The sequence below is a fragment of the Eleginops maclovinus genome, chromosome 4, assembly GCF_036324505.1.
Source record: "Eleginops maclovinus isolate JMC-PN-2008 ecotype Puerto Natales chromosome 4, JC_Emac_rtc_rv5, whole genome shotgun sequence".
In the NCBI taxonomy this organism is placed as follows: Eukaryota; Metazoa; Chordata; class Actinopteri; order Perciformes; family Eleginopidae; genus Eleginops; species Eleginops maclovinus.
Genome location: NC_086352.1, coordinates 16,021,576 through 16,041,522, shown reverse-complemented (window position 1 = coordinate 16,041,522; position 19,947 = coordinate 16,021,576). Strand labels below are relative to the sequence as shown.

The window sequence follows — 19,947 nt, the reverse complement described above, 5'->3', positions numbered from 1 at the left end:
TACACAAAAACCAAAAACAAAGATCTGCAAGAGCTGCCTGTATAGTGATTATATGCTTCTTCACTTTTGTAATTTCACAAAAAATGTTATTTTAGTAAGTAGGAGGCCTTTGTTGATGTGAAACTACAACATTTTTACAAACAGGAGGCAAAATGTATTTATAGTAACTTCCTTACTCAAAGAGACTTGAGGTGTTACTACTACAGTAAAGAAGACAGTCATTCACTTCCTTGTTCAGTATTGTCCTTTTGCTTTAGTGAAAGTAACCAGCAATCATCAACCTTTATGCCACTGCACACACACACACACACACACACACACACACACACACACACACACACACACACACACACACACACACACACACACACACACACACACACACACACACACACACACACACACACAACACACACACACTCAAACCATGGGGGGTGAAGAGGGTCAGCCGCATGCTATTATTACTGAGAAATAACATGAACAATGTAAAACCACTAATACAAATACAATTCCTAAAGTATAATCAACTAACAGTTTTTGTTAAATGTGAAGGTTTATAGACGGAACGCTAATATAACATCATCAGAACCTACCTTTGATAGCTGGTCAAGTTTGAGCAAGACAAGTGTTATAAACTTAAGATGTCTAATTAAAATGAGTTGTTAATTTTGCTGTGTGATGAGCTATTACAATATACAGTAAACGTGTTCTGTAAACCAGTAGCCTGGGAATTATGTGGCACAAGTAACTTTAACTCCCTTGTTGTTCATGCAATGGTACTGAACACCAGCTCTGCTCCTGCAAAACTGTTTGATTGATGACAACCTGAAGCGTTTCTGCCCTTTTGTGACCATCTCTGTTTACGTTTCTCCAGAGCTCCTGTAAACAGGCCAAAACTTTAACTGCACACAATCGGTTCCAGTAGCAGCTATATGATTATTATTGAGACTTGTTTTCATTCTGAGGAACTAGTTACTGATTTTTTCAGATAAATGTAGTAGAGTAAAAGGACAATATTGCCTTATAAAATGTAGTTCAGTAGAAGTATAAAGTGATAATACTTCAAATAAAAATAGTAGTAAAGTAAAAGTACCCCAAAATCATACTTAAGTACAATACTTGAGTTAATGTACTTCAATACATTACACCACTTTATGCCACACTTTGATTACAGAACTGCTGTGCTTTTATTTAAATAACATTTTGCAGTTTCACTTGTTATTTGCTATTTTTTATATTGGTATTTGTAGTTTAACTTAGAACGTTAAATACTTAATAGGATCTGAACACTGCTATTTAGCACCACTAGTGTCAAAAATATATTCAGGGAAAGATTGATGTTGCGTTCAGTGTCCTTTCTGGGTTTTCTCAGGCTGTAGCAGTGACAGGAAGGAAGAAGGGAACAAGAGGAGGAGGAGGAAGAGGAGGAGGAAACACTGGAAGAAAAGGAAGAGGATGGATACAGTGAGTGACGACGGTGTCACAGATTGCCACTTGGTCAGGTTCACGGTATCTACCAGCGTAAACACACAGAGGGCATAACAGAGGCGAGCTAAACACCACAGGAGTCTAACGTTACTGGACAACTGTCTTTTTCTTGGTTCCTCTTCTTGTTGTTTTCGCTCCCTTGGAGGAAGAAGGGCGAGGATAGTATGGCTGCACTTTCTCCACAGATGCGAGGACTTCACATAGATGAGGTAAACTACATTTACTAGCATTTAATAAAGCGCATGTTCATGTGACCACGTCTTTAGCCAGCTGGCTAACTAGTTAAGGCTAACAAGGAGCTAACTAACTAAGCACTGGTGGCGATTAACTAGCGAGCTAACTCGCGTTAACGCATCTACGTCAGCGGGTTCACTTGCGATGTTAGGAGTTTTTTGGAAGTAGAATTGTATTACTTGTTGATTTAATGTATCAGATTTACTTCTGCTATCAAATAAGAGCGACCTAGCTGTTCACTTTTTGTAGCCAGGAAACACAACAGGCTCCTGGGCTGTTAACGCCTCTCCGTTCCCTCCACATGCACACACAGCCAACTGACAAACTCTGAATTATTTCGATAAAAAAAACATATTGGCACAACTTTAACCAATGTCAGAGCCCGGTTGATGTGTCGTTTACGCTAAATCAGTGTTATTGATTGCGAAATCTTAAGATGATTCACCAACTTTACAGTAAAATGCTTATATTGTGTTGGTTAATGAGACATTTCTTATCGGGATGTTACGTCATCCTATGAACCCTGACTTGCTCTGGGGGTGTGAATGCTTCACGTGATGGTGAATCACATTAACTCATTTTGTTTACTAAGATTTATATATAAAAACAACACTTAAATAAGACTTTAGTTACACCTGCAGTAACATTCACAAGCTAACCTGTCGTATACAAAGTATTTAAAACTTTACTAGCTTTAATAACACATTGATGCATCAATAATCAAAAAGATGTGATTTATATTTTTCTGAAGTGGGCCTTTCTGCATAATAAGTACTTCTACTTTTGGTACTTTAAGTATATGTTGATGCTTATACTTAAGTACTTTTAGTTGAGTAACATTTTGAATATGGGACTTTAACTTGTAGCAAAGTATTCCTACACTCTGGTACTTCTACTTTTACTAAAGTACAGCATGTGAGTACTTCTCCCACCTCTGCTAATATTCAGCATCTACTTGAATGCATTAACCAGTTAGGGTGGGAATACTTAACTTGCATTGAGTGATGTGAAATACCGCCATTTAGGATTTGAATGAGCCTAATTTACGCAAACCTTTGCTCATCATCAGCTAATAGTATCAGGGGTCTTCCTTGGTAATCATCGTTGAGATGCACACGTCAGGCAACCAGTCGTAATGTATTGGGAAATGTACTTGCTTTTTCTTATCTACCTTATTTGAGTGTCCTTATGTTGTTTGTTTTGTGAATTTTGTGTGACTGTACTCTGTGTCCGTCCCTGTCTTTATGTCATTATAATATTCATAAGCTCATCAGGTCTTTTTCTGTTGTTATTTCAGGGAGAATCCAGAGTCCTAAAGGTGAAAGTCGTTGCTGGAATTGGGCTGGCTAAAAAAGATATACTTGGAGCCAGGTAAAAATAAAATTATCCCACACAATTTCCTTTACCCCAATATGCTGTTCATTCAACAGCCCAAATGTATATTATTTACACTGATTAGTTAGATTGAAAAGCAACAAATCCCCATACTTGATAAGCTGTAAACAAAGGTAACTAAAATTCATATTAAAATGAAATCACTTTTGGTAGCCCATGTAATGTTTACTATAAACTTTACTTTGCTTTGTTATTCATCCAGCTTATTAGTAAAGATGGACTGTCATACTTGAGCAAAATTGTAAACCTCTTAACCATTGTGTGGAGAGACAGGAAGGTGATGGCTAATATCTTTTCCACGAACAAGCAGCACACGTCAGAGCCATCTGCCAGTTAACCATGAATCCGTCTGTGTTTCATTATACTGAGTCCTCTATTATCTGCTAAATCCTATTAAGACCCAGTAATGTGGTGTATATTTTTAGCACGAAAGATTCAATAAAAATGTGGGTTATGTTCCGGCGACTTGGTTTGTAATTGTTGGTAGATTTTGCTTATTTTTAACTGTTTGTATCTGCTTCCATTTTTATGTATCTTATTTAATACGAGAATATGCTCAAGGGACATTTTCCCAAAACCTCCATTTTGATCAATAACCCATTTCTCTGCATGCTGTTTTTGATACCACTTGAGGCGAGGACATGCGCATGTCTCCATTCAAACCCTGAGCACTGCCCTGTATACTAAATTGTGGAGGTGTTAATCGCTCGGGGGCTGAGGGACATTATGTTTTGTCTAAATATTGAAAAGCATACTCAGTCTCGAAGAAAAAAGTACCAAAGGTCTGTAGACCCATTACTTTAGCCTTCAAATGTATATTGTCCCTCATCCTCTTTTAGTCCCCTCTTTGATATGATATTTGATTTAGACAAGGTTACATTTTGTGGTCCTGTAATAAAGACCTGCGCTTCTGTGCACTCCTAAGGCTGAAAACACATTTTTTGCAGTCTTCACAACAAGCATTCGGTATCAAAAGGACAGAAAATCCTCTTGTAATTTATGTGTGAATAACCCTAGCTCTTGCAGTGCTGACACTTCCCCCAAGAGCATGAATTGGTACATTAGTTTTGATTGGTTTAGTCGAGATCATGGTGATATCTTTTCAGGGATGTTTACTCACAACTCTCCAAATGTAGTGTATTGACTTTGCAAATTTACTTTCCTAATGTTCATGGCCTTCAAAAGTCGTGTTTGTCTGCTACCTGTAGCTTACTTTAAAGACCTCAAATTATTCATGATAACTGATTTATAACCTCTAAATGAAATCTGAATCTTTAATAAACAGATTGAAATCTCTTTTCCAAGTTTAAAGTTTGTGAAATGTGGATTTAGTGCTTTAATGCTTGATTATTGTATCATAACCCAAATTTCTGTTTTAGCATCACTGTAATGTACCAGCAGTCCCTTAGTATATCACAACACTGCTGCAGGCCTAAAGTGGCATAAAGATTGGGCAATGGATAATTTAAAGTTATTGATGTGTGTGGTTTTAATGCACGTCAGTTTCTCGAACTGTCATAAAGCAACAATTACGGTCAATTTTGCATCCAGCATAGAGACGCTGGAACCATTAGAGAGCACAAAGTAGACCGTGGCAATTTCTACAGATGATTAATGTCAACGCCACACCTGAGTCCAAATGTGTTTCTCTTGCAGTGATCCGTATACAAGACTATCCCTGTATGACCCAGTTAATGGAGAAATCACAAGTCTTCAGACTAAAACAGTCAAAAAGGTAGACTTTCACTTTTAATTTGCAGTAACCTGTTTTATTAGCGGAATCCTATTTAATGTACATTTTATCATCCTTTCCATCACATGTCACATGAAGACACTTGACCCAAAATGGAATGAAGAATTCTTTTTTGAAGTAAGTGAAACTTAAACAATATGTATGTCACGTGTTTTTGCCAGGAGATCATGTGTGGCATTTCATTAGAGGACACTATATAAATGGATTGATATTACGTCTAACCATGAGGTCTATATATCATTAATATAAACCATCTATATTGTGTTTCAGGTTGATCCCAGGAAGCATCGTCTGCTGTTGGAGGTGTTCGATGAGAACCGCCTGGTAAGGTTTCTAGCTATGTTCACCCTCTCTGTGTATATTTTGGATATACTGAACATTTTGGTTGTAGCTTTTTGGGTTGTATTCCTCCTGTTCTGCTACGGATGGTACAGTATATCAAAGTAAAAGTCGTGTGGAAAGCTTTATTTAATTTAAATTTGCAAATAATGATCATATTCCTTATCAATTGATCAGTTGATCAGTTTCTTGATCTATCAAATGGCACAAAATAGTAAGAAATGTCTCTAGAAAAGATGACCTTAAAGTGTTGGTTTTGTCCGACCAACAGTGTTCAACTTATCACATAAGACAAGAAGGCTGCCAATCCCCACATTTTAGAGGCGATATTTTGTTTTGTTGCTTGAAAAATTACTGAAAAGATTAATCCAGTACCAATATATAAAAAATGCTTGTCCGTCTTTCATTGAGTTATTATTGATCAACTAAGATATGCAGCTTCAGTTCACCTGAAGGGGATTTAACATTTTGTTTCCTGAGGCAAAAAACAATATCCTCTGTAACCTTCCATCAAAGCTCATTTTGATCCACATCATTTAGCAGAGTACACGGGGGAAACACCCATGTTTCTGCTATCAGTTTTCAATAATTGAGTGTTTTGCTAACCATATTATGCTCAAAATCCCTTGACAGGCTATAATTGACAGGGCGCGATACGCTTAGAATAATGAACAGGAAGTATTGGAAATCAATTTTAAGATCTACTCTCTTATAGAAGAACGTCTTAATTGACTGTCGTAATGTTGATAGTAATTCACATATTGAATGCATCCTGAGCCAGAAAATTTGAAACCAAAAAAAAGAAAAGCTTTTAACAAATGTTTTGATGTAAAAACACCATCTTATTTCATAACAGAACAGTTCCAATATAGCTCTTTTATTCTCGTTCTAATCCTCTTAGCCTTTGCTCTCTCTCTCCTCTCACTCTTTCCCAGGCTGGCAAACGGCCTTTGGGCTTTACCATTCACTCGATACAGGTGTGTATTGGTATGACTGTGATAGTTGACTCTGCAGTCTATCTTTTCATGCTGATATCTCCCTTGGGTCACTCACTCTGCTAGGGGCTGAACCTGCAGTGTCTTGTCATAGAGTGTTGGTTATTCTCTTCAGAAATAGTTAAATATGGAGGACAGAGCAAGAGAAGCTAAGCGGGCAGAGGCTGTGTCACTACGGTGTCTCAGCATATGTAAATTCTCCGGCCGTAACTTCCAATAAATCTTCAGTGTTCGACATCAGTTCGGATTTCTCCTGTATGTGCCTTGTGTTCTGGTCTTTGCCCCAATAATTTCATCACAATAACCTAGTGTATGGATACATAAAGCCTTATTGTAATCAGCTTGTATTTACTTTGTTTGCTGAGTGTTGTGTCAAATGTATGTTTTTTAGATCTGAAAGAAATGTTTTAAATTGAAAAAAATAGTAATATTAAAGGTTATTTCATAAATGTGTATGATTGAATTCATGCCCATTCAAAGATGCTGAATAATTGCACTTTGCAAAATTGCAATTTTTCCAACAAAAACCATATACAGACAACCAAGAAATTGGCTTGGGTTTCCTCCAGTCAGTGCAAAATTACCACTGGTTTGTCTGCCAGATACAGGCGCCCTTATTATGCCTTGATGTGAGATATTGTTACATAACTCAGATGCCCTCTCATCAAGAGCAATAAATATGGGCAAATCTGGCTGCCTTAGGGGCGTCCTTATGTCCCTCTGTGTGTGGTTGCAGATTGAAAGAGTCGTGTATCTGGACGAGTGCTCATGTTATGTAGATTATGCAGATATCGTGCATAGTGAGACATCGCTGAAATGATTCTGATGTGAGAAAAACATATATAACAGCTTGGTAAGGACTGTGTGATTGTGCGTGTTGAGATATGAGACTGTATGGGTAACATAGTGTACAGCAATGTTTTTTCTTTAAGGAATAACAGGTGGTAGCATGATCTCAGTGGAGTTGCTGACCCGGTATGACACCTGAGCAGCCTGAACAGCACCTCTGCTGTATGCTATCTGTGCTTACTGTAGGTAATTTAAACACAGCAAGTTATCCAACACTGAGTCTGATAATATCACCTACAGACATAGTGAATGTGCATAATGACATGTAGTGAATAAGTTGGGCATCAAGCCTTGGTAGTGCAGCCTGATAGCTGTCACTGAATGTGCTGTTTGTTACTTATTTTATTTAAATTATTATTTAAAAGATATTTCCTACACATAATTGTAAAAAAACAAGTTATAATGTTGCCAAATTGAGATTGAAGTAGTCATTCCCTTCTTCTCAGTGCTGTTTATCGAAGTTTTCACTGCATATAAGGATTAAGGTTTTTTCAATGCCAATATACCGACAGGAATATGTATATAGTACATACTTTTCTTTTATAAATAAGCAGATTGCTTAAAGAAGAACAATAACAAAGAACTGAATTTATAGAAAGAGATTAAAAAAGGAAAGCAATACTGATCTGTAAAAGAAAGATCTATAGTAGTAGTTTTTGTAGCTTGCAGATTTGCATATTTGCAGTTCTAATGTGTTGGGACATATCTTTACCGACCCTGTCTCCACGCTGCTTCATCAACCTGTCAAAACAGGTAGAGTCTGCTCAGTGGATTTAACAAGAAGCAGGCTGTAAGGAAATCAAATCATTGCAGAGCCATTTGTACACATTTATACACTTGTGTAAAAGTGTCATGTTGCCAAATGCTTTGGAAATGAAATGTTATGTTTCTTTTACAAGCAATTCTCATTGGTTGTTTAAAAAGAGGTTATTACAAAGCTACAGTTAGGTCTCATCTACAGACACTGGGCAAGTCACTATGGAGAATAAATAAAAACATCCAAACACACTCACAATTCAGTCTAAATAAACGTTGCTCCTTCTTCACTTGATGTATTGTTTGTGGTTGCATGGATGTTTCTAGAACATTGTGGTAAGACAAACCAATGTGGGTGTGCCTGACTCAAAGTTGCCTTGTCATGCTCCAGGTAGATATGATCAAAATTTGGAGGGTGTGTCAGCACTCTGTGGACATGTGTCTGTGTACGTGTGTGTGTCGCTGGTTACACACTAAAAGCATGGGCAGGAAATGCAGTAAACTTTCGAGGAATATTCTCTCTTGCTAGCAGAAGAGTCTGAACATTAAGCTGTCTGTTTGGCCGTCCCATACAACATATTAGATGTTCTGTTTGTTGTGTAATATTTGTTCCTCAGTGACAGATGCCAATAATCTGTGTGATCCACTGTTTGACCTTTCGCTTAGTGCCCTTATTGTTCACGAAACATATAACATAAATCAGAGTGCACAATTGCCATAAAAGCCTCACAAAACACAATTATTTTGGAGTTTAATGATCAATGAAGCTTTTAAATGGTTATTTTGTATATGTTAGAAGTTAAACATATCCATTTATTTAGAGTTCAGCTCTTCTGTAGCTTGCTGAGCAGGTTAAGCTGTATAGTGAAGGAGGAGTGTGTTTTCTGGTGACGCCATGAGAGGATGTGTTAATGCATGTAAGATAATTCGAAGTCTCAACAATTAACTTTTTGTCAGTCTGTTTATCGTGGCCTGTAATAAAATCCTATTTCTTCTCATACCTATCCTTGACAGACCCCAATTAGGATTTATGGGATTTCATTCCTGCGATCTCATGCTGGCATGTGTATGTCACTGTAGCAAGTCCTGTCTCACTTCAATACACGTAAATAAATATAGGTTATGCACCCTATGCAGGGGTTGCCATGGTTACACCCCCTTGACTGGATGGCCCTCATGAATTCTCTTGGAAAACCTATAAATAAAATGGTAAAGAGCTGTTGTACAACCGACTGCAGTTTGGCCTGCTTAGGTTGTTGCGTGTCCATGATCACTTAAAAAAGACTAACTGTGTTATATCAGACACTCTTATATCAGACACACTTCATCTTGTAGATTACTCATTGAAAATGAAAGTAGTGCGAGATTTCCTTTTGTATACACCAGCAAATTAAAGTGACATGACGTGTTTTAATTAAACTGACTAACTAGACATTGCATGTGCTGCGCGCATTACCCTCGTGTGTGTAGCTAAACAGCTATGAAACAAGCTAAACACATTTCCAAAAAAGGGACAAGACAGTGGATTGCATTTGAAGTTTTTACTAAAAGTGAATTTCTGAAAACCAGACTAATGTATAGACTAGTTGTCAACTAACATTTGTGCTTTATGTAAGAAATAGATAAATTATCATCTGTCCCTATAGGAAACACAGCACTGTAATTAATCTAGTAAACAAATAAAAATATCCCACAAGTTTGAAATTGCACAACACAAATCCCAACAGTATCTCTTAATAGATATATGAATATCAACCTTTCCAAGATAGTGATTGTTTTTACTCCGGATTTCACAGATGTCCCCATTCACAGCAGACATAGCAGTTTGTTTGACGCTCAGTGTTGAAGAGGGGGAGGGGGGGGGGGGAGAACATGATGTTAACACAGCAGCTCGTTAGCCTAACTCATTACAGCTGCACCTGCTGATTGACTGAGACATCCTCTGTCTGTCAGGTCCAGCCTCTGGAGAGTTTATTAAATATAGATTGTCCTTAAGTGTTTCTTCTGGACATAACGAGCCTAATGCAACAATATCTACATTTCCCCCTTAATGTATACAAACATGTCAACCCTGAACTGTATGTGAGCATGGATTCTGTTTTTACTTAACAAAACTCAAATAAGAAGAACCTTGTTGAATGTCACCATAAGTGGATTTCAAGACATTTATTTTTAGGTGAATGAGGCTCGTGTTTCTATGGTGCCACATAACAATGTGTATATTACACTCAACTTTTATTATAATTGACCTATTACTATATACTGCATACTTTATGACCTGACATGAATAGTGTCCTTTTGTGTCACCAATCTAATCTTACGACCTACGCACCACTCTACTTTTTTGGCCAGATGACTGATTGATAGCCAATCACAAGGTTTCAAGAATTGTATGTTGGTTTAAAAAAAACATGCAGCTGTGAAGTGTCTGCTGGTGAATCATGTCTTTATCCTGGCTGATTTGGATATGGAGTAATGCCCTGGAATAGGCCAGTCCGACTCACAATAGGCTGCCATTAATAAATGTGACTGTCAACAGCAATGTAGAGGAAATCAGACCAGCAGCGACTGTTACATGAAGTGTCACATAACAGGGGCCGTGTCACTGAAGAAGCTCCTTCTTATCTCTGTGTGTTTTCTGTAGACAGATAATAATCACAGCTTACTTTCTGTCTGTTTAACACACTTCTACTCACTTTTTTAAAGCATAAAACATTCCTCTGAAATGTTTTCTTCAGTAGTACTTTTGTATGAAGTATGTTTTAATGGTTATTGCTGTTCACACTGACTCCCCTGCTTATTTACAGGGTATGTATGGTGTTATTGATTGTGTGCAGTGTGATTTTAGAAAAACCCAGTCCTCAGTTTGCTACAGAATTATGTTGAAAGTCATTCCCCTTTTTGATTTCCTGTAATTCAATAGCAGGGGGTAAAAATATGTGTGAGGGCACCGAGCAGCAGAAACATTAGAAGCATAGCAGCAGCAGGAAGTGGAAACTTGAGTGAGCAGCCTGAGACAGATGTAACAGTTTACCAGAGCTTCACTCTAAAATCCAACAAAGAGGGCTACCATGTTGGGGTGAAAGGGAATGAGGCAGCTAGGTTAGACCCTAGGTTTTAGATATTAATCTGGCAGGAATTTAGGAGCTGCAGTTAACTATCAGCGAGTTACAAAGCAGGTCAGCAATGATTTCTAATAAAGCTTTGTCCTTTTTAACTTTTAATAAATCGTTGTTTTCCATATAAGGTTTAGGCTCCCCAAAGGGGCTAGCCTCTGGGATTGCTCTAGTTTCAAAGGTTGCATGTTTGGGTCACGTCTCCAAACACAACCACTGACCTCCTCTGACTAAAAGCTGAGATCAGCCTGGAGAGGAATGCAGGTTGTCACCAGAGCTATTTTGGCAATGTACACCCGCTAATGATTGTGATCACAGAGCACAGCTCACAGCAGTTGCTTTGCTTTCCTTTTTTTTCTGCCAGCAAGTTTGATCATGCAGCTCTCACCAGCGTTGCAGGGATTGAAGAGTTAAACGAATGGCACGTCGGCTGCGCTTGCACTTTGCGTCAAGGAGAAGCAACACGGACCCTCTGTCAGAAAACCTCAGCAGCCATGGTGAGGAGAGTGGAGTCAGTGTGTCAGCTCGTAGCCCCACAGAGAGTCTGGCGCACAAATCTATCCTCTTGAAGGTGACTCCTCTGTCACCAGACGACACAAATTTACAACTGTACTCTTCAGTATTCATACCCAGGGTGAACACCAGAGGATTAAATAAGAAGAGCACTCTGCAGATTGCGCTACAGCCCTCTGGAAAGCTCAACGGAGAGCTTGATGGCAGTATAGAGGATGGAGACCCGGGGGCAAGTGAAGGAGGAGCAGGCAGTGGCTGTGACGGAGGCTCGTGCAACAGCAGCATGGCCAGCGATGCTGGGTACTGTAGCAGCAACAGCATCTTTGAGCCAGAAGCTTCAGATAAGCAAAGGACCACACAGGATAGGACTTTACTCCACTTCAAGTCTAGGGTCCCGCTGAGACGGTGCTCCTCCTTGGTTATATTTCCAAAGAGCCCCTGCAGTACCCCACCTGCTTCCCCAGTCAATCCTGTGGCACTACCTGTTATCCCACCAACCAAGGGGGCTTTTCAGACATCTCTTCAGACATCTGCCTGTGATATCTCTCACGATGATGAGGAAATGACTTACAAAGGGTCCACCACCACAGCAGTAGGTGGCCATCGTCTCCCAAAAGGAAGCTGTTCAGCCGAGCAGAGGGACACCAAGCACATGGTGCAATTTAATATTCCTTTACAGGATGACCCAAAAGGCAAAATGGAGGACAGAAATATGAAAAAGGAACTGTCATCAACTGTAGACAGATCGAATCGTCATTCAAGCAGCGTGTTGCTGCACTTTGCCCACCAGAGACCAATGATGTCCGGGAAGGGAGCTACAACCACGACTACAGTCAATGTGGAATATCCTGAGGCTCCTAACCCAGCCGCAAACCCCGAGGGTGAACAGGACCCTTGCAGAAAACTCTATCGTAGTACATCTGCTTGTTTGTTCTCCTCAAATAAACTATTACAGAAAAACAATATGGTCTGTTTATCGGGAAAAGGCCAGGAAATGCCTGAGGAAAACCATTGTCATCGGGTCATACAAAGGAGCTTTTCCTTGGAGGTGCCCTATCCTAACACTGGAATTTCATGTCACGTTTCCAATCCAAAACTCAGTATTCCTCACTCTCCACATGTTCACATTCATTTGTCTCCTTGCTGCCCAGCTAAGCTGCCTAGCTCTGTTACTGATGTAAACACAAGTGACAAAGGGATTAATGCACCAAAGAGCCCTGTTCAAAACACCAAGGTGAGTGTTCAGTTTCTCCATTGGGATAGCTGCAGATCCCTGAGCAACAGGTATGAGCCTAATTGCCTACAAGTTAACAATGAATTGAGAGACTAACAGCTTTCTACGTAGCATTTACATGACACATCAAGGCCCTAGTAAAGAAGATGTTAAGTCACCCATAAGGTTGTTTAACTGGTTCAAGAAGATTCCCTACTGCTCTGGTTTGACAGCTCAGACTGCTGCTTTCATGTAATGAGTGAAATTAAAGTTGGACTTTCATGAATACTGCAAGTAATTAATACATTATTGTTGGCTTTATAAGGCCATGATACTAAAATGTGTAATCTTAATAAAATACTAGTATAAATCATAGCAAATCAAGTCCTAGGCATAAAAAATAGGATTTATTTCTCGTCTTATTGAAAAATCAACATCTGACCCACAGTTCTGGTACAGAGATTTTTCTGATTTTTACCCTGCTCAATTTTGCATCTTCAACTCATAGTTGCTATTGGAAAGCTTAAAGTTTGAGACAGTACTTTTCTGAAACTAGATATTTTTTTGATAAGGGGGCTTTCCTTCACTGCTACTTTTCAAATGCTTAAAAGTCTGTTTACTTCGGGTCGGCCATTAGGCCAACCACCAACTAGACTGACATTCAGTAACTGAGAAGATCGCTACAGTTAAGTCATGCAATTAACAAGCCCAATGTGGACAAACATTCAGAGGTCTTAGGTTACATTACAGTAATCCATTTGCATATTGGTAAGAAACAGAAAGCAGAAAAGAAGCCCATCTTTTATCTTGTCTGTTGTGTGTGTGAACACATGCTCAACTTTAGAGTAGTTCTCCATTTTTACTATTCTGTTAGCGCTATGAGTAATCGACTTAAGTATTTACCCGGGCTAATTTTAGTGGTGGGAAAAGCAGTGCCCCTTGCTGATATAAATAAAGTGCCTCTGAAATATTCTCCCTGACTCCAGATAGTCTGGTGGTCTGTAGCACTGCCCAGTCCCGTGGATTCAAATTTAACAGCATGATACTAGAGCAGCGCACAGTCATGCCAGCCATCTGTGGACATGGTGTGTGTGTCTGTGCTGGGGGAAATGTAATGTAGGCAAGACGGGAGTATGAGCCTTTCCCAGTAAAAGGTTGGTGCGTTCCCCTTCCCAATGGGTCCCCCTGCCAGGCAGTGTTTGTGAAGTATCTGGTGTCGGCCGCCCCCCCTGCATTTCGCAGGTTGTCAAGTATGAAAGTCTCCTCTTTACCTAATTAGCCAGTCCGTTTACTTTTAAAGATCTAAATGAGCTTTTGGTAAATCTAGATTCGATTTTTTGACTTTAAAATAGAGGTGAAATATCATTTCCCTTGAGCTTTGATAAACAAAATCCTTTGTGTATATTAGGTTAAGTGTCACTTCACACATCTCTCTGGTCAATGTGTACAATACTTCACACCTTTTGTTTACATTATGATCGTGTCTGCCTTGAACGCAGCAACAATAGGATGCACACCAATAAGTATATAAAAATGTACACCACATGTAGTGAGCACATTACAAAATACTAAACCATGTGCAACCCAGAACGTTTTTTAAAAAACACGTAGTGAATTTCCTGAGGTAATATTGCTAAATGAGTTATGTACTCGGAAATGACTTTCATTTTACGGGAACAGTAACAATGATTACCTCATTCCTATAAACAGCCCAACAATGTTTGTGATCAACTTCATAAAAACAAATAAACAGCTATAATGAAGAAAAACATAACCAACATGTAAGATGCTTTGTTCATTTCAGCAGGACAGAGAAAGGCTCTTTTTCTTTAAATGTGGCAGCAAAACAAAGATAAAGCTGATGAACTTCTGTGTAAAGTTGAATGTGTGTATTGTGATGCAGCTGGGTGTGGTATTTCCACAATGGAATTTTTTATGAAAACGTCAGGTCCGCCGTTCTTATCTGTTTTGGCCTCATAACACTGTATACCTCCTCCCACGAGTTAATGAACAACCAGTCGTCACCACATTATACAATGAAGGTGAAATACACATTTCCTAGGTATTAACTTGGGCATGACTGTACATGGGATTGATAAGTCTTATCAGGAGAAAAACAAAAAACTTTCTTCAAGCAACTAAAGAGCAACCAGATTTGAGTCTCGACTAGTTATGTGCAGCTGCCAATGGTTGTGGTGGTGGGCCGCATTTCCTAGTTCAAGCTGGAACTAATTCAGATTCCTTCCCAAGTGATAACATGTGGTCTGGAGGAGCCACTTGTGGCAACAGAAACCTTCACTTTTGGGCTGTTTTCTGTTTATAAACTGCAAAAGAGCCAGCAGCCAAGAAATACTACCCTTTTTCTTCCCGTCAAGAGTTTATAAATATGTGTTGGTAATATATTCTTCTTGAGCAAAACTAACGATCAGTGCATGCCATCAGAGTCGGTGTTACTGCCGCCCGCTGTGACGGCAAATGATTTCACGTGTGGAAAACAAGGCGTCATCATTTTACAGCGTAGACTCAACTTTGTTGTGATAATCAAGCATATTCTCAGCAGCTGTGGCACTTTCATGAGTTCGCTTTTTAAGCTGAAGTAAATAAAATGAGGATATATTCATTTTGAACATAAAAAATGGTATGTAAAATAGATAATAACCCATAAATAATAGTAATTGTACAATTACCCTTTATCTCAAGTAATTCATCAATACTCAATTAATCACATAAACCTACTCTCCGCCTCAGAGCTACACCACTATGTATAACACTAACCAATCAAGAATATTTACCAAAAAATGACCAATAATTGCAATTCCTCCATTTGTTTCAGTCGCCTTCGTCATTACTGGTTTTTTACAAACTCACAGATATTTTTATTTTCAAGAGCGTGTAAGTGTGTTCTCAATATCAGACATTGTTTCTATCTGTTTGACAATACTTTGTATTGTACAGGACTTTATTTCCTCTCATTTCCTTTGCCAAAATATAAATTGCTTCAACTTATTTTACAGTTATTGTTTTTCAGACGGGTACACTAGTCCCTGAACAGGATGGTTAATCATCAGACGCTCCAATAACATTAGCTGAGTATCTCTTCAGAAGTTTAGGTTTCACTAGCTGCTGTCCACCTGTTGGAAAGTAGTTTGTCTTTGCCGAGCCAAGATGGATATCACTGAGCTTGCTCCCGAGATGCCCAAACATGTGTCTGTAGCTGTTCACCACATTCATGCAGTACGTGGTCAGCACTGCTTAATGCCACATGCTAAACTGAGTTGCATTTAGTGTCACCTGAACCTTCAGGGATGCTCCGAACGCACATTTATCTACGGCTATGTTTTTTTTATCCCGGTCAGTTTTATCCTCTGTTGAAAGCTACAGTCTATGGTTGAAAGCATACACTTCCTCTTTGGCCTCAACTTGCGCAACATCCAAAATTTTCTAAGGAAAAAGAAGCTTGTTAATAAAGAAATCCTGGGTTGTTTTTGATATCTACTGTAAATGACCTAGTTAACTTTTGAACCCAACAGGGACGTAATTGTTTATGCATTGCAGTATTAAAAACTGAGTTTTGATTTGACACACGGATAAGATGTCCCATTAGTCTCTCATTGTTTGTATAGTTCAGTTTCTCATCTATAAAAATGCAGAGTGTATTAATAATTATTGTTAAGATTTAATGCTGCAGCACTAGCTGATGTTAGATGGGCTTTGGGTTAGGTATAAGATCTTGTGGTTTTATTGAAAGTACACTTTAGATGTGGCATATCTCGTCATCACTCCTGACAACCAGTGTGAATGTGACAATAAATGTGTTTTAGATATCGTACTTACATTGACTTAAATGAGATATCAGATAAAATACTATAAGATTACACAGACATAATGTTGCAAAGGGCCCTGACACGCATTTAACTGATTTAGATCAGAAAACCTGCAATTGAATAAGACACAACCATTAAATTAATCAGAATAAAAATCTAATAACAGTTTGGGCCTACAAACCAGAGCACTACATGCAGAGGATCTATTAAGTTTTAGGGGTCATTGCCTGAAGTATAAAGTGTGTATCTTTTAACCTGGACTTAACTGCTTTCCTTGGCCGCTCTATTAGACATGCAAGGGCAGGACCAAGGAGGCCTCCATCTATATTTGTTCACGTAAACACCCTATACTGCTGTTAGACAGTTTGACCTGCCGCGGGTGTTAATTTGGTCACAAAGTGACCTCCCTGGTGTGTGTTTGCCTTCAGCCCTCTGCCTTTAAGACTGTAACGGCTGCGATAAAGGCATGCAGTGAATGTGTGAAGTGTTCAAAGAAAAATCAGTTTATCTGACAAATGGCACATTATTTTAGGTCGAGTCTCTCTAGCAGTATCACAGTGCAGCCATTCATTGTCGGCTGATAAACACATTCCTATCTAGGCTACATACTAAATATAAAGTGAAATGGATCAAGTCAAATGACTCCCTTCGGAAATAGTAGAGTGTTTTGTTTAAACTAATGACTAAAGATAGTTGGAGGTGAAAAAGGAGATAGATGTTGCAGCAGGACCAAATCGTTTATAGTCTCAGAGCTCCATTCATACCGATGACATTCACACTCTAAGGAGGCATTCATATCAGGGACTCTGGTCAGGATCTGAGTTCCCTTGATCCCCAAATCCAGTTTGTTTGATAACTGTTAAAACTGTGTACTGTACCTTTGCAAGTCCGTCAATCGATGCCTTCCACTTGAATAGATTGTCTCGATCATTGAGTTTTTCATTTATTCTGGGGTATAGTACAGAAACTTTCTACGTGAAAATGCTAAAAATAATTGTTTTTTAAAGTGTTGAACATGTTCTGCTTCTGACAGTGTCACATCATAACTATTTGACTGTCCTTCAGCATTCCTCAGTGGAGCCTATCTCTATTTTGTATTGATGTGCTCAGCATGGACGGATCTTAGTTTCTGAGAAGGAATGGAGGATGAAGTAGGGAAGCAAAGTGTTCTGTCCTTCTTGTCCTCCAAACAGAAACAGTATACATTCAGTTAAGGTCGTCTCCATTGCATTGCTTTGAGTTTTTGTGGTTGGCACAACTTCTTATATTGACATCATAAACACAACGATGCTACTACATTTCCAGGGAAGGGAAGATCATTTTGCATAAAAGGCAAATTTGCTCCAATGGACAGGCTTTTTCTTTTAAGGACTATTCATTGTGTTTAAACCGATTTTAGATTAAGATTAGGCCACACTTTTATTGTTAGCGTTTTTAATGTTTGTAAAATTGGTTTCCAGTGGTGGCTGTGAAGGATTGTTGCGTTTTAGGTCAAAAAATATGTAGAACGAATTGAAAAAAGATAGAAGATGAAGATGAAGATTCAACTTTATTGTCATTGCACAGAGTACAAGTACTAGGACAACGAAATGCGGTCTCTGCATTTGACCCATCCTAGTGTTAGGAGCAGTGGGCTGCCATTATGTACGGCGCCCGGGGAGCAGTGTAGGTAACCAGTGTCTTGCTCAGGGACACCACGGTGGCACTTGGTCTTTCGGGGACTTGAACTGGTGACCTTCCAGTTCCCAGGCCAAGCCCCTATGGACTTCGCCACCACCGCCACATGCAATCCTTTCCAAAATCCCCATACATGTTTATTTGAGAACATTCTCTGCTTCAATCCATATTTGTGCCATTTAGCCTTTCCAAAAATAGTTGTGCTTGTTCCACAGGAAGTGATCACACCTGTAAAAACGGGGGTCTAACAACAATTCAAGATAACATTTATATTAACCATTCTCTTACAGCCCTAAGGAACACGTCGAATGTGATGGAGAACTTCAAACTTCACATAAAGGACATTGAGTTATTGTCCTGATGTTGACATCTTGTGTGAATCTCCTCCCTCTGTTTCTCTCTCTCAGACAAGGGATGACTTCCTGGGACAGGTGGACGTCCCCTTAAATCAGATACCGGTGAGTCCTTGGTTTCTGGGAAATCATTGTTTTTTGTTTATTTATACCAGTATCTTTTACTTCCCCTTAGTTAGAAATCATTTTGGGTTTAATTGAATTGCTGCTCACGCTCTTGAACTCTCTCTCACCCCTGTCGCCATGTAAATATAAACACTCACTTATTCTAGTACCTGTTCCACATCGTTGGCTATGGTTTTGGAAACACAGTCCGTCATGTTTATGTTACGTTCCTGCTTTTGTTTCATTATAAATACCCACAGATGTTATACTGTCACCATCATCACTATCTTTAGATATTCTGTGCTATGATCCACTGCCTCGCAGCTTATTTATTCACCCAGCTGTATAAATGTTTAGAGGATTGAAGATCTCCTCTTTTTTTTTTTTTCTCAGACAGAAAATCCTAATACAGAAAGGCCATACACATTTAAGGATTTTCTGCTTCACCCACGAAGGTTGGCAGGATTTTATTGTTATTTACTCTTATTTCTTTCCCTGTTTACATTCCATTTTTATTTGCATGAGAAATGATAGTCCACAGTTCATACTTTATTTAAAAATACTCATGACAATATGTATGTATCTTGTTCAAAATATTAAACACATCTGTTTCACAGCCACAAGTCCAGAGTCAAAGGCCACCTGCGTCTCAAAATGACCTACCTGCCAAAAGAGCCAGGTTCAGAGGAGGAAACCGTAGAGCAGACTGGGGACACGGATGTAAGTTGGGGACGTTCAACAAGGATATATCTCCCATGGTGTTCATTAATATCACTCATCCTGTTATGTTAAGTCTTGATTCCTATTCCTGTTCATAATAGATCAGCTGCAGCCTCAAATGAACTTCGACTAAAAGATAGATATGAATAGGTATTCCAGATATTGCCTAAAATGTAATTGTAGGCAACCTCATTTTCAATAGTTTTTTTCCCTTGATGTTTTTTTCTATAGTATCATTAGCAGCAATATCCCACATGACTTGTGCTTAATCATAAATGACAATCGTGGTACTGGAAATGTTATATCTGCACAAATTAGCCTACAAAGCTGGAATAAAATAGTAATATATTAAGTGAGAGGTCGGAGGTGTTCAGCCTGTAGCCTGCTGCTCTTCATTTAACATCTCAGTATGGCTGCTTCTGATCCTCTAATATTTCAAACTGAGCTACAAAACAAATCTAGAATTGGTCCTCGTATATATTTTAGGCACATTTTTGATCAACGGAAGTGGTCGGTGTCAACCTCACTCACAAACACATTGCATTTCCTGTGGCTACTTTTGTTTCACCAGTCAACAGATTTTAATTTAAAAACAAATAAGAGATAGTAAGAAATGT

At 38.9% G+C, this 19,947-nt stretch overlaps 1 protein-coding gene across 1 annotated transcript in view; it reads left to right on the top strand.

Moving 5' to 3' along the window:
• The first annotated feature begins 1,397 nt into the window (after positions 1-1,397).
• The window catches only part of nedd4a (NEDD4 E3 ubiquitin protein ligase a), a 30,889-nt gene continuing 12,339 nt past the window's right edge, over positions 1,398-19,947 (top strand). Inside the window, exons 1-8 of the mRNA XM_063880701.1 lie at positions 1,398-1,697; positions 3,020-3,093; positions 4,774-4,852; positions 4,949-4,987; positions 5,141-5,194; positions 18,560-18,610; positions 19,004-19,065; positions 19,228-19,330. Coding sequence (XP_063736771.1) covers positions 1,653-1,697; positions 3,020-3,093; positions 4,774-4,852; positions 4,949-4,987; positions 5,141-5,194; positions 18,560-18,610; positions 19,004-19,065; positions 19,228-19,330 — 507 coding nt within the window. The 5' untranslated portion in view covers positions 1,398-1,652. The remainder of the gene's footprint in view (positions 1,698-3,019; positions 3,094-4,773; positions 4,853-4,948; positions 4,988-5,140; positions 5,195-18,559; positions 18,611-19,003; positions 19,066-19,227; positions 19,331-19,947) is intronic.